The 23,723-nt window shown below is 36.5% G+C and overlaps 3 protein-coding genes across 20 annotated transcripts; 1 reads left to right on the top strand and 2 right to left on the bottom strand.

The window, feature by feature from the left end:
- Window positions 1-4,099: 4,099 nt before the first annotated feature.
- Window positions 4,100-7,766, top strand: LOC112778103 (uncharacterized). Its single transcript, XM_072228045.1, has 3 exons — window positions 4,100-5,267; window positions 5,717-6,709; window positions 6,810-7,766. Exons 1-3 carry the CDS (start codon window positions 4,679-4,681, stop codon window positions 7,631-7,633), a joined length of 2,406 nt encoding a protein of 801 aa, XP_072084146.1. The 5' UTR covers window positions 4,100-4,678; the 3' UTR covers window positions 7,634-7,766.
- LOC112778102 (serine/threonine-protein phosphatase 7 long form homolog) lies at window positions 7,757-11,328 on the bottom strand. Its single transcript, XM_072228330.1, has 6 exons — window positions 11,251-11,328; window positions 10,038-10,377; window positions 9,662-9,890; window positions 9,497-9,587; window positions 8,364-9,378; window positions 7,757-8,188 (listed from the first exon to the last, which is right to left on the bottom strand). Exons 1-6 carry the CDS (start codon window positions 11,326-11,328, stop codon window positions 8,142-8,144), a joined length of 1,800 nt encoding a protein of 599 aa, XP_072084431.1. The 3' UTR covers window positions 7,757-8,141.
- Window positions 11,329-12,057: 729 nt separating this feature from the next.
- On the bottom strand, window positions 12,058-21,025 carry LOC112775268 (pentatricopeptide repeat-containing protein At1g26900, mitochondrial). 18 transcript variants are annotated; one of them, XR_003189500.3, is made up of 6 exons: window positions 20,275-20,962; window positions 14,517-16,599; window positions 13,499-13,663; window positions 13,148-13,228; window positions 12,507-12,967; window positions 12,058-12,316 (listed from the first exon to the last, which is right to left on the bottom strand). XR_003189500.3 is itself a non-coding variant. In XM_025818799.3 (2 exons), exon 2 carries the CDS (start codon window positions 16,465-16,467, stop codon window positions 14,758-14,760), a length of 1,710 nt encoding a protein of 569 aa, XP_025674584.1. In that variant the 5' UTR covers window positions 16,468-16,604; window positions 20,275-20,981; the 3' UTR covers window positions 14,512-14,757. The 18 variants fall into 18 exon arrangements, 2 of the variants coding, with proteins under 2 accessions (XP_025674584.1, XP_072082952.1); XR_011877057.1 differs by having other exon boundaries at window positions 12,571-12,918; XR_003189499.3 differs by having other exon boundaries at window positions 14,517-16,604; window positions 20,275-20,957.
- Window positions 21,026-23,723: the final 2,698 nt, after the last annotated feature.

Raw genomic sequence — 23,723 nt, 5'->3', positions numbered from 1 at the left:
TTAAAATTACTTTTCTCTCCCTCACTTTCATTCACTCTCGTATATATACTTTTGGGATGAGTAATTTCATGACATGGTATTAAAGCTCTAAATTCGAAAGGTCAAGAGTTCGATTCTTGGTGAACTCCAAAATCAGCTTAAGCTTCCCAGATGGATGGTTGATGTTCATTTTTTAACTCATAGCCCATTGTACATATTGTACAAGGGTAAAATATATTTTTTATCCATGAAGTTTGATAAAATTTTCAAAAATACTCCTAAGTTTTATTTTGTTTCAATTTTGTCCCAAAAATTTTCGATTTGAATCAAATATACTCCTGACGACTAATTTTTCAAAAAATTTAAGACCAATTTAACAACAATTTCATAAGAATAACCCTCAACACAAATAAATCAAGTATAATTTTCATGTATTATTGTTAAATTGGTCTTAAATTTTTTGAAAATTTAGCCATTGAGGGTATATTTGATGCAAATCGAAAACTTTTGAGACAAAATTGAAATAAAATAAAACTTAAAGGTATTTTTTAAACTTTTTCCAAACTTCAAGGATAAAAAGTATACTTTACCCTATTGTACAAATATTCCATTGGCTCCCTAACGAGATTCTCATTTTTTAACTCATAACCCATTATACACATTGTATAAATATTCCATTGGCTCTCTAGCGGGATTCACTTACTTTTTCTCCATATATGCAATTATGCACAATGTTGTTGCTTCTAGTTAAAATAGACAGTAACAAATCTCTTTCTCATGGATTTTCTCTCCACCCTTAATCTCCATCGAAATTCTAACACGTCCATGCCAGTAGAAGCATAAGTGACGGCTGGGCAAAGACACAACAGTGGAACAGAGGCGCTGGTAGACAAGTGCCGAGAAGAGACGAGAAGGTGGACAGATGCAAAACATGATGCACGTGCTTTCTTTCTCTTTCCCTTTACTATAGTCGCCCCCATGGCTTTTCATCATTCTACGTCGAGCAATGATACTGCAACCGCCTTCTGAAGTTGAGAAAGAATGCACAAAAATGGTGGGTTAAATCATGGAGAAATTTTCTTTCGATCTGAAATGAAAACAATTTCAAAGCTTTTTAAGTCTTTGGACTTATATACAACAGATAAATATGTTAGTACATTTAAGTTGATCGCAAGATAGTTTTAAGTTCGTTAAAATAGATTTTGAGATAACTATTTCAAAGATATACTTTTTAAGATTTCTCAATCTCCTCCTTTTGAGGATGACAAAACAATTATAACTTCAAGAATTCCATTAAAGTAAGATATTCATATCAAGCACAATAATATATCAAAAATAAGGGTATGACATACAATTACATTTTTGAATGAGCATCATATTATTGATGAATTCAATGTTGGAATAACTTTGGAAGTGAGTCAAGTCAGCTCGTGAGTCAAGTCAGCTCATGAGTCAGCTCGAGGTCGACTTGTTAATAGCTTGATAAGCCGAACTCGTAAGCTGGTGAGCCGAACTTAAGCCTAAAATTGATCTCATAAATTAAATGAGTCGAGCTTGAGCTTGGATAAGTTCAGTTTATTAGCTCCTAAGTTGGCTCGATTATATATAAAATATTAAAAGTATAGATTAAATGCATATAAGATATGCGTATATATATATATATATATATATATATATATATATATATATATATATATATATATATATATGTTCTTAATTATTTAAAATTTTATAGTCATTTTTTTATATATATATAAGTTATAATTTATTGTTATATAATTATATATTATGTTTCTATTATTTGAGCCAGCTCATGAGCTCGATCTAGCTCATAAACTTTCATTGAGTCGAGTTTGAGCTTACAAAATAGACTTGATCGTTAATAAGTCGAGTTGTGAGCCAAGCTTAATTTTTGTGAGTCGAATTTAAACTTGGTCTAGCTCGACTCATTTCCAACTCTAAGAATAAGACATATAAAACATATAATAGTTTAGAAATTATTTATAATATTTTATTAGGTTAAAATAACAAATTTTAAGTCTACCAATATAAATCTACAACATAAATAAATTAAAATACATAAATTTAAATTTAACATTCTAAAAGTATAAAATAATAATTACTAAATAATAAACACTTTATACTATAAACTTTTAAAACACGTATCAATTGTGTTTTTAAATTTTTTTTTTTCTAAATACACGAACAAGCTAAAAAGGTTATCAAATTTATGAGTTTGTGAGCATTAGAAAATATTAATTTAGCTTTTAAAGAACGTAGAATTTCTACTAATGAAATAATCCTCTTTTAAAGAAACGTTATAGGATAACCACCGATGATTAGTAGAAAAATTTTAAATTACAATTACCATTATAATGACTTATTTCATTCAAACGGCCAAATGGGTAAACAAATTGCCTTTTTGGTAATTACTTATGTAATTTAATCTTTAAGAAAGAGAAGTCAAAATATTTTTAGAATAATTACCCAAATCAGTCCTCAAGAATTTTAGAATCGGACATTTTAGTTTTTAAAAAAAATTAATACGCAAATCAATCTCTAAAGTTTTACTCCGGCAGACAAATCAATCTCTAGTTCATTTTCCGGCAGAGTAATTATCCAGATCAGTCCCCAAAGATTTTAAAAACGTACATTTTAGTCCCAAAAAAAAACTAATGTACAAATCAATCCCCAACGTTTTTCTCTGTTAGACATAATAGTCCTATGTAAAATAATTATTATTATTAATTGCACAATAATATTGTACTATATTTGTTGGACAAAAATAATGATAAATTTATTCATTAAATTCTTATTTATATATATATATATATATATATATATATATATATATATAGTCACTTAATAATAATAATAATAATAATAATAATAATAATAATAATAATAAAATTATTAAAAATCAGTTTACAAGAAATTTAAGGTTAAAATCATTTGATATTTTTGTATTTAATATAATCAAAAGATGTCCTATGTAAAAAAAATATATGTTTGTATTAAAAAATATGTATTAAAAGAAAATATTTTAATTTAGATTTATATTAAATACATATTTTTTTAATACAAACATATTTCTTAAAATAGTACATCTTTTGATTATATTAAATACAAAAATATCAAATGATTTTAACCTTGAATTTCTTGTAAAATAATCTCTAATAATTTTATTATTATTATTATTATTATTATTATTATTATTATTATTATTATTATTATTATTGAGTGACTACATATATATATATATATATATATATATATATATATATATTTATATATATAAATTTAATGAATAAATTTATCATTATTTTTTTCTAAAAAATACAAAAATATAGTATAATATTATTGTACAATTAATAATAATTATTATTTTATTTTATTTTATTTTTAGATGGAGGACTATTATGTCTAACAGAGAGAAACGTTGGGGATTGATTTGTACATTAGTTTTTTTTATGACTAAAATGTCCGTTTTTAAAATCTTTGGGGACTGATCTGGGTAATTACTCTGTCGAAAAATGAATTGGGAACTGATTTGTCAGCTGGAGTAAAACCTTAGGGATTGATCTGTGTATTAATTTTTCTTGGGGACTAAAATGTCCAATTCTAAAATTTTTGGGACTAATTTGGATAATTAGTCATGTTTTTATTTTAAAAAGGTTTATACATTGAGAAGTAAGGATAGTTTTTTTAAATCAGTGACACGATCATTAAAATATGTGTATATTTATTATTATAATCAATGGGCACTAAGAGAATTTTTCAAAAACAGACACAAAGATATTTTGGTAAGATAACATTAATATTGTGTTATTAGTAATTAAAGAGTGTGTAATTAGTTTCACCCTTAGTTTTTTATACTTTCTACTATAAAAAGTAATTGTGTTTGGATAGAAAATTCAAGAGATATATTTTTAATAAATAATTTATTTAAAAAAATTATAATAATAAACATATTTTATATTATTTTTTTGAATCAACCAAATAATTATCACTAATTTACACTATTAAAAAAAGTTTAAATAGATAAATTTACCAACAAATTTCTTTATCTTTATAGTCAGATTTTATATTACCGATGAATTTATTGACAAAATTTATCTGTCGGTTCAATTTTATGGAAATGGAAGCCATGTGTGTGCTATGCCTGGATATGGACTTGTGGGAAACTAGACAAATATGTGGGACAGTTTTTTTGTCAGTGTGATGTAGAGGAACTCGGACCGTGCGTGTTCTTTGTATTTAATTTTTGAGTCACTAATCGCACGGTCCGATTAGTGTTGGAAGGGAAAAATTTTGCATGGTTGAAATCGGACCCTACGATTTTCTTAGTAGGTAATTTCATTGCACATCGTATGGTCCGAGTTCAAAGTTGAGGAGTTGCATTGAGGCACAATGTAATCGGACCCTACGTTTTCTGGAAGGGTATTAGGAACACGGATGGTCCGAGTTCGTTTCCCTTTTTTTTTTTAAACATTCGTTCAGTTTAACCTAGTCGAAGGGTGCGAGTTCGTTAAGGGTGCTTATATAAAAGAGTGAAGTGAACTGGTGGGAGCTTAGTGCCGTCTTCCTCCTTCTTGAACGGCTGCTTCTTCTCCTCTTCTCTCTGGGTTTTTTCACTTTTGCTTTTAAAAATCTAGTTGCTAAGGCTAAGCTTATGCTTCTTTTTTGTTGAGTGAAAAAAATGAGTGATAGAGTATTACTAAAAATACATTATTTTGGTCAGATTTTATTACAAACGAGTGAAGGAGTGAAATTTATTTGTGAAAATCCACTAGATGTTGTTATTCCTTTTGTTATCTCATTTGAAGAACTCAAATGTGTAATCTGTGAAAAGATTAATTCTGAGAAGGCAAGAAAGATATCCTGTATTCTATACAGATATCCCGTACCGGTGTTTGGTGGATTCATCCAGTATCAAACCAAATATGTGACGGACGAAGCGAGCATGCAGGATATGTTTTCAATGTATATTGGAAACCGGTCTCAGATCTCGTTCCTCGAGTTGTATGTTGAGTTTGAACAATCTGAGGCTGACCAGAATATTCTACGGGAAGAGTATAATAGTGACAGTGAAGAAGAGTTCGAAAGCAACTACGAATTTGTTGGTCCAGATGGAGATGAAGATCAAGGCGACGGAACTATGGCCCCAGATGTGACAGAAGTGGCAAATGCACTCGCAAACGAAGTGCCGTTTGAGGAGCCATCATTCATGCAAGCGTTGGACTTGGAAGCCATGCATGCTCCGGAATTTCCGGAATATATGACTGCAGGTTACGTAATCGTGGTATTAGTGTTTTTTTAGGGTGTCATGGATTGAGTTATTAATAATTTACTTTTTATTTACCATTAATTATTCATGCGGTGATTAAGTTATGAATAATTTAAATAATAATTAAATTCTCTATAATATGGTTATTACAAAATGCGTGAGTTTGTGGACGTTATTATTTGAACAGGTTCGAAACATTGTACGGTTCAAAGTCTATGAACCGGACAGGACCGATCCGGTTTGTTTGGTTTACCGGTCGAACCGGGAGGTCCGGTCTAATTTTTACATTTGTTGCCGATGTTCTTATTTTGTTTAGAGTGACATAATAACATGTTGCAAAATCTGGAGTTATAGCGTACTGGTTGCAGTGAAATTTGATTTACCTTTAGAATCGGTTTTGAAATACCTGTGTATTAATGAAATTTTTTCCAATGGTGGTTGTCGCAGCAGAAGTTCCTATTGTCGCAGATGGTGAATTTGCCATTGGTGTGGAGTTCAGTTCCAGAGAAGCTGTTATTAAGGCGATAAAAGAGTATACGATACAACGAAGCGTGGACTACCGGGTGTATGAGTCTGAGCCGTTGACATTTTATGCTAAGTGTACACAGTATAGGTCAGGGTGTGATTGGGTTATCAGGGTTAGCTTGATCAGCAGGAAGTACTGTTGGGTTATAAGGAGGTATAATGGTAGCCACACCTGTACCAGAGCCACCATTTCACAGGACCATTCAAAGCTGGATTCTATCACAATTGCAGAAGCAATAAAGCCACTGGTTGAGGCTGACCCCTCCATAAAGGTAAAATCGGTTATAGCAGAAGTGCAATCGAAGTTCAACTACACCGTGAGTTACCGGAAAGCATGGTTGGCTAAGCAAAGGGCAGTAGAGAAAATATTTGGTGGTTGGGAAGCCTCTTATGAAGCGTTGCCTATATGGATGGAGGCCATGTGTCACAAGGAGCCATCTGCTGTCGTCCATTTTGAGACTATGCCTGCATATCAAGGCGATGACTTGGTGGGTGATATTCGGGTTCTGCATCGTGTATTTTGGAGTTATTACCCTTGTATTAGGGCATTCAGACATTGTAAGCCGATTGTCCAGGTGGATGGGACTCACTTGTACGGAAAGTATAAGGGTTGTTTGCTTGTGGCAGTTTCACAGGATGGCAACAACAATATCGCCTTGATTGCGTTTGCTATTGTGGAGGGAGAGACTTCTGATGCTTGGCATTTTTTCCTTAGTAACCTACGTCAACATGTTGTAACTCGGGATGGTGTCGGTCTAATATCGGACAGGCACGAGTCCATCAATGCAGCTGTGGAACGCAGTAACGGAGCTTGGTCACCTCCTAGAGCTTTTCATATGTTTTGCATCAGGCATATAGAGTCGAATTTTCTGAGAAAGTTCAAGGCCCCGTACCTCCAAAAATTGGTCGTCAACATCGGTAACCATTTATTCAATTTAAGCAAATAATTAATAGATTCTTCCTTAAATAATTCTATTGACCTCCATTACTTTTCTCTCTATATGTTGTGATATACCAGGATATTCAAGGACGGTGCGGGAGTACGAAGTGCGTTACCAGCAGTTACGGGAACGTGGCGAAGCGTACACAAATTGGTTAAACCGAATTTCTCGCGAACAGTACGCATTGGCCTTCGATGGTGGGTACCGATGGGGTCACATGACGACAAATCTAGTGGAGTGCATCAATTCAGTTTTGAAGGGTGCACGCAATCTCCCGATTACTGCTCTTGTGAAGGCAACATTCTACAGACTAAAGGAGTTGTTCACCCGAAAAAGAACGGAGGCGGAAGCCCGGATCAATGCTGGCCATATGTTTTCTGATATCGTGACCTCGAAGTTGCATGCAAACCAACTTGCATCAGGAAACATCCAGGTTAGTTGCTTTGACCGCCAAAATGAGGTGTTTGAGGTTCGTGAGATGACGAGCGGGCTAGAGTTTGCAGTTGATCTACGTGGCCTTCGATGTGACTGTGGTGAGTTCCAGGTGGACCGGATCCCATGCAGACATGTGTTCGCATGTTGTGCCAACCAGCGACTGGATTGGCAACTATATATGCATGATGTGTATAAGATGGACCAAGTGCGGCGGGTGTACCGAGCAAGGTTTCGGCCACTAGGCAATCCTACCACATGGCCAGCTTATAATGGACCTCGGTTCATACCAAATCCGTACCTGAGACGGGTCACGAAAGGTCGGCCCAGGATGACGCGCTTTTTGAATGAGATGGACACGCGGATGTTACGTTGTCCCAGGCGATGTACGCTATGTGGGGCTGAGGGACATAGTCGTAGCAGATGCCGTCAGGCAGCTGGTTCAAATACCAACAGAGATGCCCCCTAGGTTCATAGGTTTAAGATGGTGTTGTATAATATAACCTGAATGAGCAATCTGAGTTATCACAAATTCATGACCTGCTATATGTAACCTTATAAATTATGACAATCTAGTATTATCACATATCTGTAGCATTATATAATATGTTGCTTGATACATTGATACATCAATATCTGTCTGAACATATTAAGATTTTATGAGACATTATTACACACCCCAGATGGTTAATACATCAAAAAGTTCCTTACAACATGATGATAATAAACATACAATATAAACTTACCATAGTCTAACTAATTAATACATAATGTCCAACACATACAAATTACTCAATACAGAATCCAACACATACAAATTACTTAATACAAAGTCCAACACATACAAATTACTCTAAACATAACTCCACAACTACTTTCTCATCGCCCACTTTACATCCTTCACAAAGTTCTTGCATTTCTTGGCCGCTTTTTTGAAGACAGAAGGAGTGAAGCGATTGGCACTCCGACGTGGCGGATCAATCCTCAGATTGTAACCTTTGACGTTGTCCTCCGGAGTGTCTGCCTGACATGTATATAATTTTGAGTAAACAAGTATATACAGCACATTCCATATTCATTACCAACATAGATACCACAATTCAAGTAGGATAACACACTCACAAAGATGCTATGTATGAAAACAAAAAAAAAAAAAAAGAACTTGTCGAATATGTAAAGCAAAATAGTTAACATAATACCATCATTGCGAGATTCTTCATCCTCATCGAACTCTTCAATTTCATCATCCTCACCATCGGCCTCGTCATCCGGGTCGTCTGCTAGATAAGCATCGGTTTCTTGTTCGAGTGTGTTAGTGTCTTCCTCAATGAGTCCCATGTTAAGACGGTTAGGATTCTGAGTATTGAGAACACCGCGTCCACCCTCACTTCTACTAGAGTCATCAATAGATACGAACCCCCCGGAAGCAACGGATGAGGTATGGCCTGGATACCTCGCATCCAACGAATACCTGCCTGGCATGAACTCAGGCTGATGGCCATATTGTGATTGTGCGGCATCCGTAGCCATGAACCCAAGCAACTGGCTAAAAGAACCTCCTTCGCCTGTCTCAAACTGTGACATACCCCAATATTGTTGCTGCATTGGAAATGATGGGGTGAATTGTGTCTGAGGTACAAACGGATTTGAGGACTGAGGTTGTTCTTGTGGAAGCGGATTTGGAAGTGAAATATGTGGCTCATGTTCTTCATTGTCCTCATCCATATCCTGACTACCTTCATCGGTATCCTGATTACCCTCATCCATATCATCATTACCCGCACCCATATCCTCATTACCCACATTATCTTCACCCACAAGATTCGACAAGGATAAGCGGTTCCCAAATTTTGATCGGTACCAGTTCATGTAACTATCCAATGGATGCTGTGAAGGGATGGGAAGCTCAGAAAGAATGTAGTGATACATGTTTGTCCAATGCATCACCCAAATTGAATGACTCGGTGCTGTGACCCAGTTAAGATTCTTCGGACCAGTCAGAACCTCCCCATGCGCCTTATCCAGATTCTGCTCCTGAGTAGGTACTCCCTGAACGAAACCAAACTGGCGCCTGACCCTATTGGTGGCGTGCCACTCGATACATTCAAAGGACACCAACGAAACTGTAGCGCTCCATACAACCGATTGCATGTAGATTTCAGGAGGAATTATGTTCGGATCCACACGATCCACAGCATAAGCAACCCAGACAAACTGGAAAAATAAAGGAAACTCATGATTAAAACCCACAATTCAAATAACAACAACAATGCAGCATAGTTTTGTCAAAGACCCTAAACCCGAAACTAAAACTTCTTTAATCAAAACGCACCTGGCCTTCCTGAAGTTCATCAAAGGCCTTCCTAAAGTGATCTAACTTCAGATATCTATATCGTCGGTCACCACGCTCCCAGTTACGCCACCTAATATGATATTTTCAATTAGCTCAACTGAATCTTAATTATCAATAAACGGGTACATTGTAACATAATATTACCTATTTGCTAGTGGAAAGCTGCGGGGTTCTCTAGGAAGCGGTGATAGATATGGCAGTCGGATCCAAGCCCAACCGAGCAGAAGTGTTAGTGGTCCATCTATTTCCTTACAGTTATAGCGAGATGCCCTACATAGGGCCCTGTAAAGGTGTGCTAGGCATGCCGATCCCCAGCTATACTGTCCAATACTGACAAAATCACGAAGCAAGGGTAGAAACTTCCAGTGCACGCCTGCCCCAGACTTATCCCCAAACAATATCGTCCCAATCAGCAACATAATGTGGCACCTCACATACCTTTGTATACTGATTTCATCGGTCAATTCTAAATTCTCTTTTAAATTCCGCAGTCAGGTCAGTTTTATGCAGCTAAATCTACAGTCCTCCTTACGCGGTGCAACGCCAAATTGAAGCAAACACTCTGCCTCTATGGCTTCAAAACTACTCATTGTCATTCCTGTAACTGGAAGACCATCTGTGGGAAGACCAAGAATTAGAGCCACATCTTCAAGAGTCACGGAACATTCACCAATGGGAAGGTGGAACGTATGTGTGTCTGGGTGCCAACGTTCGACTAGAGCATTTACCAATGCTTTCTGACACTGCACTATCCCAATCTGAGAGACATGATAGAAACCGGTAACTCGTAGATGCTCCTCAACCCTATCGTTGTACCGATTCGGAGGAACTGGGTGGTTACATGTCAATATTCTTAATTTCTACAAAAAAAAAATAACAAATTACTAGTCAGATAAACAACAACAATTACTAACCTACCTTCATCAATCATTTTACTGAATCCTTATATAACTAATTATTCTAACTTCTAAAATTATTTAATTAATCCTTAAAATTATTCACAACTGCAAATAAAAATCATTACTAATACATATATTCCTAATCAAAATTCTCAACCATATTACAACATCTAGAATTTTATTTAATATCAACGACTCATTTGTTAAACATTTTTCCCTCAATAATAAAAAATATTAACAACCAGTATATGCCATCACTCATTCTAACAACGATAATAATTAACTTGCTAATAATAATTACGACAATTAAAAAAATTTATATATTCTCATAACAAAAAATCTAACATGCCTTACTTAGAATAATCATACTAATCATTCAACATTAACACTATCTCACAATAACAATAACATTAACATCAACTTCTCCATCAGTAACAGTTATATTTAATTGTTTAAAAAAACATTTAAATATTAACGTTCGTTCCAACCACATAATTATACTAAAAATTAATTATAAATTAAAATAAAAACTACATTCTACACTTAATTAATATAATAAGTAACCATTCCCTGTTTACTTCTCTTTTTTTATTACATTCGGAAGTCTTCAGACCACAATAATAATAAGGAATTTCACTATAATAATATTTATAATTAAAAATCTGTAAAAAAAATTTTGAAAAATCTAACAAATTTTAAAAAATTAGTAATAATCATTCTATTTATATTCTTTAACTGCATTTTTCACAACAACCATAATAATTAAATTTCTAACATTAATAAGTATAAACATAATAAATTAAAAAAATTTTAAAAAATTTTAAAAAAACTTACATAATCAGGATCATTGAGATAATGAATAATGTGAAGTTCAGATCGATCAACATCTTTAACCTTATATTTTTTTGGCATGGTTGTTTCTCCTCCACCATGCAAAGCAACCAGAGAAAGGGAGAAGAAGGTGACCCTGAGAGCGAAATGTGAGAGAGACTGAATTGAATTCGGATGGAGAGAGAGAAGGTTGAGGGGTCTTTGTTGGTTTCAAGGGCACCGTTCGGGGTAAAGCATGAGCGCGACGCGTGTCATCTTTTGGAACAACTCGGACCGTGCGATAGGTTGAAGAGAAATCGGACGGTCCGTGACCTGGGGCGTTCTCAGAGGGTCCGAGTTGCAGCCTTCACTTCGCCAACTGCACGCTACTCGGACCGTGCATTTTGTGTGTGGAACTCGGAGGGTCCGAGTAGTTCGTCCCTGACACCACATTTTTGTAAAGCTCTTCTCACCCCCATATCAGAGTTCTACACCATCCTTGGCTCCATATGTAAATTAAAAAGCGGTAAAAGATTTGTCAATAACTTTTTACCGACTTTTTTTTTTGTCAAAAAAATATCGACAGATTTTAGCTTATTACCGACAAAAATTCTGCCGAAAACAGGGTTTCAAAATTTGGCAAAGTTACCAAATTACCGACAGAAGATCCTTCTATAACAATAAATCATTTTTCTTTCAGTAACTGTGACAGATTTTTTTTTTATATTTTTCCTTTCCAATAAACCTGTATTTGTATGGAAAAAAATATATATAAATTAACCAGATTCTAGTTACCGCTGTTTTCATCCAATTCACAATGAAAAATTGAAATAAAACTAAAATGAGAATATATTTAATAATTAAATAAACAATCAAGTTAGCCAACTAAGCCAAGTATTCTAGCACATGATACGTTAACTACAATAATTTCTAGTGGCCTATTGTTCCAAAATGCTTGAATAACCAAAACTGAATTTGACAATCAACCTCCATATGCAATATTACAAATAACATATAGTACATTATTTGATCACTGTAAGCGTCTTCCTCCCTGTGAAGTCTTTGAGTTTTGACAGAGATAGTGCTAAATCTGTATATCATTAGAAAAATCGATGACGTAAATATAATATACTCTAGAATAAAGTAATATCAGTATTATTTAGCCATCTTCTCTTATGATTATAATTTTTCAATGTGCGTATTATTTCTTTAAGATTGAATCCTTTTTCTGACTAATGCTAAAATAGCTAAATATAAAAATTTTATAAATTTTGCATTACCTAAGCTAAAGGGTGAGAAAGTTGTGAATCATGTAGTGTGCACAACATAGCAAATATTTGTTACCCTGCTTATGAGTCTTTCAAAGGCTTCTGTCCATGCTCTTCCATGTATCTCTCAGCCACAGTCAAAACATCATCTTGCTTGCTGAATATGTTCTTTCTTTGAACATACCACATGTGAGAAGTTCGTGGCATCTGCGGCAGCTGCGAAAGTTGTGGGTTCATATAGAAAGGTCTAATGTATTGCCTATAAACACGTGCTGCGCCATTAAAGTGTCGAAGAACCAACTAGCAACAAAGTATCAACTCGGCATAGGGCCATGGCCAAAACCACATGAAGCATAATTCTCGCGTCTACGAGACTACATCAGTATGTAGCAAAGTTTGAGCATTCAACTAACACAGTTTCCACCTAAAAATCATGTCATGCAGGAAAAACAACATAGGAAGGATTGAAAATCCTGACAGAAAACTAAACATTAGAATCCTGCGATAGTACTAATAAACTACCAAACTAAGAAATGGAACTTATTTTTCAGTGATAAAATAACAGTATAAAATGCAAAAATGGTTCAAAATCCAAGCTACAATGTGATCCAAAAAGAGCTGACCTAAATTCAATAACATCTAATGCAACTTACGTTTTGGACAAAGCATCAAAGATGCTCTGTGCCTTGCTGGTAACACCAACACCAATCCTCCCAGCATCCGCCTCAGCTTGTCTTTAAAAAAACAATAAAATTCAAAAATCAAAATCAGACATTAGCAAAAAATCAAAAATAGAAAAAAAATTAATTAAAAGAAAAAAAAAAAGTTGAAATTATTAGAAAAAGAAAGAAAAGTATCTTGGGGGATTGTCCTTTGGCAAGTTTACATACAAAGCAAGGTTTTCGCTGTGGAACAATTGAGAAAATGAGAAAGCTTAAGGTATAAGAAATGAAAGGAAAGAATTTGAATAAAGAGAAACAGCGGTAAGTGCTTAAGTTACTAACTCATTTCTCTTTCTTGAAGTGAATGAAGCCTGATTTGATCCTCTCAGAGGCTTCATCAGATGAAGCAATACCACCGGAAGATGATGTTCCCAGTGAAGCTGTGCAAGTTTGCATTATTATGTATTTTTGAGATTTAATAATAATAAGACGACCATATAAGAATCCCTGCCAATGAAGCAAAATAAGGAAGCAACATGTCAAGAGATGAACAAAAAATACTTATTTGCATCAAAAGTTCAAAACTTACTATAGTAAATGGTTGGAGTTAGAGAAAAAGAAAGTAAAGTCAATAAAATTCAGTTTCATACTTTCATCTATTGGTTTTTGACAAGACTAAAGCACTAAGATGAGTATATTTATAATTAAAATGGAGTAAGTAAGCATTTTTGTACACATGTCAATATATAGGAAAGAAACATAATTAATAAGAAGAGCAAAAGACTTAATTTCATTTAAACAAATTTATTGGCAGTCTCAACTCATACATTCTCTGCCAATATTTGTGATGTTGGTGCAACTTCATTATATAGCAGTTTAGCAATCAATCTTCAATATGCAAAAAGTAAATACTATTTGATTAAACCTCGATTTTAAACTCCTTCAAGATGCAAATGCAATTAGTGTTTCCAAACAAACAGTGCTGTCTTTTATTTCATGATAACAACAACAAAAATAGAAAAGGGGGGAAAAGCTAACAAGAAAAGCTATAAATTCATAATGCTGCAGAGGAAGCAATTCTAGTATAAATTTGACTTCTGCAGAACATGATTGCCCTGTTACCTAGATTGCTGGTGAGTATCAAATTATGGTAAATTCAATTTTCAGCAAGCAATATAAATAGATATAATAAGAGCCAGCATGTTATATTACCATATAAATAGACAATACAATACTATCATAACTTGTCATCATTAGAGTAACCACTAGTGATAGAAAAATAACTAAAATATACTCGCGCACTAATGAAATGCTTGAAAGAATGATTGGTAACGGGAGATTAAGACCAGAAGCAATTTACCAATCCAAAATAGCAGCTGATTAACTTTGAGAATGTGAAGTATGAACAAGAAAAATATCAAATGATATAGAATTCCCAATTAAATTGTGAAAGATTGAAATGCAAACTAAACATATTGCAGAAATGTCATATTGCGCAATTGAGTGTTGACATCAAAACTGTATCATGTCCCGAGGTATTGAGACCACCACTATGCGTGATAGAGTTAGAGCCAGTGATTTTACTTGAACCATCAATATCCTCATCCCTGATTATCAATTTCAACTATACTGACTCCAGCTTCCTTTAACATATTTCCTCCATCAGTTTCAACTGTAACAGCATTAGTTTGCTTCAATTCTTGCAATCTTATTAGATCTGAGATTCTTCCAGCAGCAACGTAAATGCCAGAAATCAGGAGTGAATCTGTAGGATGCTCTGTATAAATGCTGCTTAGCACATCTTTCACACATTCCCCCAATTTAACATCACCATAGACTCGGCAAGCAGAAAGCAATGTACGCCATGCAGTTGCATCGCCCTTAATAGGCAAGCTTTCAATTAGTTTGTGCGCTTCATGTAGCATCCCTGCTCGACCTAGAAGATCAATGAGAGATCCATAATGTTCAACTTGTGGTGAAAAGCCATATTTGCAAACCATGCTCTTAAAAATTTCCATCCCCTCAATTACAAGCCCTCCATGGCTACAAGCACTGAGAACTGCCAAGAATGTAACCTCATTTGGTCTAAACCCTTCATTATCCATCCTGTTGAAAAGCTTAACAGCATTAGTCGGCTGGCCATGAATTCCATGACCTGAAATCATGGCTGTCCATGCTTTCATATCTTTACCCTTCATCCTCTCAAATATGTCTGTAGCCTCGTCTAGAAAGCCACATTTGGCATATGCATTAACAAGTGCTGTTCCAAGAACTGTATCCAGCTCTAGTTTCTCCTCTACCATAAAACTAGTAACATATCGTACTACTTGCATAGATCCGGAAGCAGGGCAACCCAAAAGCAACCCAACTAAAGTAGAAGAATTAGGTTTAAAACCTTCAAGACTCATTTGCTGCAGCAATTTTACTGCTTCTCCAAGCAGCCCATTTCTTGCATACTTGCCAATCAAGCAGTTCCATAGGATAACATCCTTCTGAGCAACACCATCAAAAACTCGATGTGCCAAAAAGATACGACCCATTCTTGCATAGAGATCAATCAATGCAGTAAGAACATTCAAATTAGAACTAAGTCCAAGTCGGATATAGTAACCATGAAGACACTTGCCTCCAAGAAAACTCTGCATATCAGCAGCTGCCGACAAAAGACTCAATGCAGTTGCAACACTCGCTTCAACCCCGCAACAACGCATCTTCCGAAACAAATGAAAGGTCAGCTCAGGCTGAGAAGCAAGAAGGTGGCCAGCCATCAAAGTGTTCCATGAGACCAAGTCATTTCGTTGGGGAAATTCATCAAACAGGTTGTGAGCATCTCCAAGTCTCCTGGAAACGCAGTAGAAATGCAAAAGGGTATTCCTGAAATCAAGAAAAAGCAGAGTTCCAGACCTGAGTGCAAGGCCATGAAGGCCTCGCCCAAAGACAAGGTTGGAAAGCCTAGCACAAGCCTTGATGACAGTGATGAAAGAGAAGCGGTCAATGAGAATTGGGCGGTTCCTAAGTTGGTTGAAAAGGGGCAAGGCCTTGGCAGGGGAGTTGCTGATGGAATATCCTCTGAGCATAGTGTTGAACATGAAAAGATTGGGGTTTGGAGCAGAATTGAAAATGGAGGCAGCGTAGTGGATGTGTGAGATTGATGCTGCGAGGAGCTTGCTGAGCGGGAAGGGAAGGTTGATGAGTGCGGTTTTGAGCATAAAGGCGTGAATTTGAGAAATGTGGGATTGGGTTTTGCATGATGATCCCAAGAGAAGAGCTACCTTGTGATGCAAATGCAATGCTGGAACACCCTCTTTCATTAGCCACAATCAATAAATGAAGTTGCTCACCAAATCAACCCAATAATGAGGGAAGAAGTTGGGTGAATGCGAAAGAACCAAGATGTTCAGCCTACAATTCTAGTAGCCTTTCTGGGTCTTGGTCACTCTCAACTTTTCTAGCGCAACACACAATCAAATTTAATTATTTATTAAATTTTCATTCATTCGAATTTCTTAATTCATCCATAAACTTTACTACTTATAAGTAGATGAAAACAGTAATGCTAGGGAGATGATAAAAAGTCAGCCCAAACTTAGTTACTTTATTTATGAATGCTAAATAAGACAAGTTTGAGTTTATCTTTTATTGTCTCCCAAACATTGAAAAATAATATGGCAAGCTATACATCACTAAAGAAATTTGTCTCAAATCTTGTTTTGGCAAGCAATTATTCTTGTTAATTTTTAAATGCAAGACAAACAACAAGCTACAATAGCATAGACAAGGTTATGTGCCAGAACCAAAATTTTATGAAAAATAAAGAATTGCAACAAAAGTACAATAACACATAGGAGTTCCAATTAGAAAAGAGAGGAGAAAGAAAATAAACATGAATTCAACAGCACATTCTTGAAGTTTAAACTAACAAGTTTCACAAAAGGCATATGAGCTAAAATCCATTTCCTTAGTCATCCTTCTTATTTTATTTTACTTTTAGCAGCAAGTCAGCATCATTAGAAACACCTTTTACTTTCTAATGATAAAGTCTCTCATCTACTTAAAGGTAGTAAAGTTTTTGACTGAGTTAAGAAATTCAAATGAATAAAAAATTCATAACTAATTAAATATAATTGTGTGCTATGCTAGAGGACTTGAGAGAGACCAAGACCAACAAGGGCCACTAGAACTGCCGGCTGAACATCTTGGTTCCTTCCGCATTCCCCCAACTCCTCCTTCCCTCATTATTGAGTCGATTTGGTAAGTAACTTCATTTACTGATTGTGGCTAATGAAAGAGGGTGTTCCAGCATTGCATTTGCATCACAAGGTAGCTCTTTTCTTGGAATCATCGTGCAAAACCCAATCCCACATTCCTCAAATTCACGCCTTTATACTCAAAACAGCACTCATCAACCTTCCTTTCCATCTCAACAAGCTCCTCACAGCTTCAATCTCACATGTCCACTATGCTGCCTCCATTTTCAATTCTGCTCCGAATTCCAATCTTTTCATGTTCAACACTATGCTTAAGGGATATTCCATCAGCAACTCCCCTGCCAAGGCCTTGCCCCTTTTCACCCAACTTAGGAATCGCCCAATTCTCATCGACCGCTTCTCTTTCATCAGCGTCATCAAGGCTTGTGCTAGGCTTTCCAACCTTGTCTTTGGGCGGGGCCTTCATGGCCTTACGCTCAGGTCTAGAACTCTGCTTTTTTTTCTTGATTTTAGGAATACCCTTTTGCATCTCTACTGTGTTTCCAGGAGACTTGGAGATGCACACAACCTGTTTGATTAATTTTGCCAACGAAATGACTCGGTCTCATGGAACACTTTGATGGCTGGCCACTTCTTGCTTCTTAGCCTCAGCTGTCCTTTCATTTGTTTCGGAAGATGCATTGCTACAGGGTTGAAGCGAGTGTTGCAACTGCATTATGTCTTTTGTCGGCAGCTGCTGACATGCGGAGTTTTCTTGGAGGCAAGTGAATCCATGGTTACTATATCCGACTTGGTCTTGGTTATAATTTAAATGTTCTTACTGCATTGGTTGCTCTCTATGCAAGAATGGGTCGTATCTATTTACCGCATCGAGTTTTTGATGGTGTTGCTCAACAAGATGTTATTTTGTGGAACTGCTTGATTGGCAAGTATGCAAGAAATTGGCTGCTTGGAGAAGCAATGAAATTCCTGCAACAAATGAAACTTGAAGGTCTTAAACCTAATTCTTCTACCTTAGTTGGGTTGCTTTCGGGTTGCCCTGCTTCCGGATCTATGCAAGTAGTACGATATGTTACTAGTTTTATGAAGAGGAGAAACTAGAGCTGGATGCAGTTCTTGGAGCAGCACCTGTTGATGCATATGCCAAATGTGGCTTTCTAGACGAGGCTACCGACATATTTGAGAGGATGAAGGGTAAAGATATGTAATTAAGGGGATGGAAATTTTTACGAGCATGGTTTGCAGATATGGCTTTTCGCCACGAGTTGAATATTATGGATCTCTGGTTGATCTTCTGGGTCGAGCAGGGATGCTACATGAAGCGCACAAACTACTTGAAAGCTTGCCTATTAAGGGCAACGTAACTGCATACCGTACATTGCTTTCTGCGTGCCGAGTCTATGGTGATGTTAAATTGGGGGAATGTGTGAAAGATGTGCTAAGCAACATTTATACAAAGCATCCTATAGATTCATTCCTGATTTCTATCATTTACGTTGCTGCTAGAAGAATCTCAGATCTAATAAGAATGCAAGAAATGAAGCAACCTAATGCTACTACAATTTAAACTGAGGGAGGAAATATGTTAAAGGAAGCTGGAGTCAATATAGTTGAAATTGATAATCAGGAATGAAGATACTGCTGATTCAAGTAAAATCATTGTTTCTAACTCTATCACGCAAAGTGGTGGTCTTTGTGGTGCATCAAATGTTTGACAGACAATACCTCGAAACATGATACAATTTTGATGTCAACACTCAATTGTGCAATATAATTTCATCTTTGCTTGTATGGTATGATTCATGTCCACCAAATTAGATAATATTGTAATTTTCTCCTAGAGCACCATACTATCAATAAACCCAACAAGGATAAAGCAAGAGGATATAATAGCAGGTGAATGGAAGAGGAGATTTCTACACTATTTTCATGATGGAGCTTTTACTAGATTTGACCTGAGGTTGTGTAGCAAGTTAACCACAGTTTTTCATTGCTTCCAAAGCCAATGATAATGTTGAGGCGGCAAAGTCACCTTTCTTAGTCCAAGAAGCTTGAGTTTTGTTCTCTTGATTTTTATAACTCATCACTGGTAATGCAAAGGAATATGCTTTCTTCACATCTTCTGCTGAGTGCTAACGTGCAGATATTTGACTTTATTTGAAGAGTTTTTGTGTTATCACGTGGGAGAGCACTCTAGTTTTTAATGAATGAGGATCTACAAAAGGCTTAGGATCATCACAGATGAAGTTACATTACTGTATATCTATTAAGTCAGCACCTTCTGCGAGTCCACTAGAAAAGAATGTTTTTAAGAAGGATGACTAAGGGAAGGGAGTTTAGCTAATGATGCCTTTTGTGAAACTTGTTAGTTTAAATTTCAGAAATGTTTAAACTTCAAAAATGAGATGTTAAATTCATATTTATTTTTTTCTCCTCACTTTTCTAATTAGAACTCCTACGTATTATTGTACTTTTGTTGCAATTCTTTATTTTTCATAGCATTTTGGTTCTAGCACATCATAACCTGGTCTATGCTATTGTAGCTTGTTGTTTGTCTTGCATTTAAAAATTAACAAAATTAATTGCTTGCCAAAACAAGATTTGAGACCAATTTCTTTAGTGATGTACAACTTGCTGAGACAATAAAAAATCAACTCAAACAGCCCAAACTTTCTTATTTAACATTCATTAACTATCGCTTGTATTAATAACATAATATCTAAATCAATAATCACTTAAATCAGTAATCAATAACATTAATCAGCAAATCTATAACATACAATCAATAACAATAAGAGAATCATCAAATGTCTCTCCCCAAACAGAGAACAGAATCATCAAAGTATCAATCATCCCTCTCACAAACAGAAAAATAAAAGAAAAATTAAGATAAATAAACAAATAGCTTACCAGACAAGGACCTTTCCGGCAGAGAACAGGAGCACCTCACAGCCGTCCGCAGAACTGAGAGAGGAGAGACGAGCGCGCCTTGCCGCCTTCGCAGCTGTGAGGGAGAGAGAGCCAAGGACGAGAGGGAGGGCTGTGAAAGAGGGAGACGCCTTCGCCTTGCCGCCTTGTCGCCGCCGGTGCTTTCTGGGCTCTGCGTTGCGCTACGAGAGAGAAAGCTACGTGAGAGGGAGAGCCGAGTCGTCGTCGCCGCCGGTGATTCCGGTGCTTTCTGGGCTCTTGGTTAGACTTCTATCCGAGTTTTGAGGGAGAGAGAGACGTGAGGGAGAGAAAGGCAGGGACGCCGGTGCGAGGGAGATGCCGCTGTCTCCGCCGGTTGGACTTTCATCAAGGAACACAGGCAACGGAGAAGATAAGAATCGACATGGTGCCAACGAGGAACACACGCGATGGAGAATCAGGGAAGTGAGCAGAGGAAGTGAAGTGGGCTTCGATTCTGGCAACTGAGGAGAGGCAGTGAGGTAAGCGACGATTCCAACGACGCCAACAACACAACACAGATGATGGGCAGTAATGGTCGGTGACCGTGAAGAGAGCGAGTAAGGCAGTAAGGGGGAGCGCCGATTGGGAGGGGAAAGGAAAATGGGATTATGACTGATTAGGTTATAATTATTTGAGTGAATCTCAACTCGCCCCTCACAATTACAGCAAAATGACGAGGATATCTCAAGAAAAAAAAAAAAAAAACTCAATCATTCTTGATTTTTTTTTATTGATTAGTTTCTATGCCAAAATTTTTTGGTACAGAGACTTCGTTGTCCTTTGAAGGTAATTGTTAGGAGTTGGACTGAATTTTTTTTATCAAAGATCTCATTGTCTTTCGAGATAATTGTCAATGACTATTTTGGGTGTTTCTCTAATTATTTATATTTTTATTTATTTTTTTAGATTTACCTAAAATTCACAACCGGATTTTATTAGTGTACAGATCAGATTTGATTCGATAATCTTGCGGATCGGATCTCTTTTTCTCAATTTTTGGATCTGATTTGAATAACACCACAGAGATGCAGACTGAATCTGATCCATATTCATCCATACTTTTTAGTCTTTTGTCTTCCCAACAACATTTTTCTCCATCCATTTCAAAAATTTGTACTTTGATATTCCCCATTTAACTGGGAGGCCAAGGTATTTTTTCAAAGTTGAATTATATAGTAAAGATATAAGTTTACATATTTTTCTTTTTATGCGATGAAAGAGGGATTGAAAAAACTAAGACCTACATTTTAAACATTAATAAAATAATTAAAAATAATTATAAAAGGAATTTATACTCTCTCTATACAACTTCAATCTATATATTAGAGTGTTCCGTTTTCAAATTGTCTTATGTGAAAAACCCTAGGTGTTACATAGGTAACCTGAAATAGATGGATTGGACTTGAAGGATTGGCCCAAGCGTCAATGGAAGGTGGTCTCCGACTTGTTCACGTTCGGGAGCCGCCGTCCGAGTTATGTGTTTGGAGAATGGGGGGTGGTACCTACAAAGACACTCCGATACTTAAGTTAGCAAGGGGTTTAGCAGGTTTAGAGTATATTGGAACTTAGAGATATATGAAGGGTGTCAGTGTATTTATAGTGGTGATCCAATAACCACCGTTGGAGTAGTTCCACTTCTGAAGGTGGATAACCGTCCCTTTATCTTAGGATTGTTGAGATATCGCTTCTGGAAGTGGATGAGAGATTTTAGGGGCAGTTACTTATTTGAATAAGTGTTATCTGCCAGATTATCTCGAATCCGACCTCTTTGGGGAGGAGCTTATGTCGAACCCGACCTCTTTCCTAAGAGGTCGGTTAGGCGGTGGGGCCAACCTTTGGGCTGGGCCTTTTTGTCTTACTTGGACCTTGACCACAGTATTGGGACAGGATATGAACAGTGCCCCTCCTCGAGTCTGATCTCTTTGCTTATGAGTTTAGAACCGACGTGATTTCAAAGTTCTCAACCGTCGTGTCTAATCAAACGTCGTGTCCGTTTGGGGTTTCGTATTTACACGTGGGGGCAGTTACATTGGTAACGGCGCGTTTCTTTAATGACCACGTCAATTTACCATTGTGCCCCTGGCATGTTATAAATACTCTTCCCTCTCTTTTCTTTGTTTTCTTTCGTCTCTGAAGCTTCTTGCCTGCACTCTCGTTCTTTCTTATTCAAAAGAAATCCCTCTAACCTTCCTTCTTGGGGTGCTTCATTGCTGCTGCGACTACTCCTCTTCAAGTCTACACTACTCCTCTTCAAGTCTACAGAGAAAGGTTAGTCCTTCCTTTACCTTCTCCTGTCATTTGTGTAGTGTTTTATCTCTGTGTGTTCGTGCGTTTGAGGAGATTTTCGTACTTTTATTGTTTTCTTGTTTGTAATGCGAGATGTTAGTATCTTTATTTGTTGGTCTGGTAGTTCTTTTCTTTACTTTGCCGTTTGGAGGGAGGCTGTCTTGTCTTTTGGGATTCCTATTTTGATGACTTTTTATTTTTCTTTGTAGGTCTTATCACCTTTATACCTACTTTTTTGTTGGAGAAAATGTCTTCATATATCCCTGAGTCCCATTCGAGATAGGTAGATGATTCTGTGTTGGAGGAAAAGTCTTTAGTAGACACCGACTACCTTACCGAACTTCGCACTCACCATAGGATCTGTAGTTTAGAGGCCGATGAGCCTAAATACGAGTTGGTGGCCCCGGGTCCTGAAGACTGGGTTTGTTGCGGGAGGGTTGCTAATTTTGACCCTCATTTTTTCTTTATGTATGATTGTGTTTTTACCCGCCTGGGGGTTTTCTTCCCCTTTTCTGATTTTGAAATAGAAGTACTATCGCACTGTCAAGTTGCTCCTACTCAGCTCCACCCCAACTCTTGGGGTTTCATGAAAATTTACCAACTTGTCAGCCGAGAGCTAGACTTTCCAACTTCTTTAAAGATCTTTTTCTATCTTTTCCATCTGACCAAACCATTTAGTGCCTAAAATAATAAACAACAGTGGGTATCCTTCCGAGCTATTCAGGGACGGAAGGTCTTTTCGATCGTTGATGAATCCTTCCATGACTTCAAAAACTTTTTCCTTAGGGTCCAAGCCGTAGAGGGCCATCATCCTTTTTTCTTAAGTGATAACCATGAACCCCAATTTCTTCTTTATTGGTTGGAGGCTTCCCCTGTTGAGAAGTATGGCCTGGATGACTTGAACGAGGTTGAGGAGGCCATTGTGGGATTTTTCCGGGAGGCTTGGGGGAGAGCTCCTAATCTGGACACTAAGAAATTTTTTCTGGGTTCTCCGAGCTTTGTGCGAACCCAACTAGGTAGTTTTTGCTTTTTATAGTTGCTTCTGAAGGTTTCCGACTTAGGATGTTTTTCGATTTGTAAACTGATTGCTTTTTTATTTCTTCCTTTTAGAAATAGTGAAGAGT

The sequence above is a fragment of the Arachis hypogaea genome, chromosome 19, assembly GCF_003086295.3.
Source record: "Arachis hypogaea cultivar Tifrunner chromosome 19, arahy.Tifrunner.gnm2.J5K5, whole genome shotgun sequence".
Lineage (NCBI taxonomy): Eukaryota > Viridiplantae > Streptophyta > Magnoliopsida > Fabales > Fabaceae > Arachis > Arachis hypogaea.
This window is presented reverse-complemented; position numbering and strand designations above follow the sequence as displayed.

Excerpts from the sequence above, each read along its gene's own strand:
- LOC112775268 (XM_025818799.3), bottom strand. The coding sequence starts at position 16,467 with ATGAAAGAGGGTGTTCCAGCATTGCATTTGCATCACAAGGTAGCTCTT.
- LOC112778102 (XM_072228330.1), bottom strand. The coding sequence starts at position 11,328 with ATGCCAAAAAAATATAAGGTTAAAGATGTTGATCGATCTGAACTTCAC. Across the intron at positions 10,378-11,250 it reads ATCTCAATGATCCTGATTAT|AAATTAAGAATATTGACATG; the intron begins GTAAGTTTTTTT and ends TTTTTTTTGTAG. Across the intron at positions 9,588-9,661 it reads AGCTTTCCACTAGCAAATAG|GTGGCGTAACTGGGAGCGTG; the intron begins GTAATATTATGT and ends ATATCATATTAG.
- LOC112778103 (XM_072228045.1), top strand. The coding sequence starts at position 4,679 with ATGAGTGATAGAGTATTACTAAAAATACATTATTTTGGTCAGATTTTA. Across the intron at positions 5,268-5,716 it reads TCCGGAATATATGACTGCAG|AAGTTCCTATTGTCGCAGAT; the intron begins GTTACGTAATCG and ends TTGTCGCAGCAG. Across the intron at positions 6,710-6,809 it reads AAAATTGGTCGTCAACATCG|GATATTCAAGGACGGTGCGG; the intron begins GTAACCATTTAT and ends GTGATATACCAG.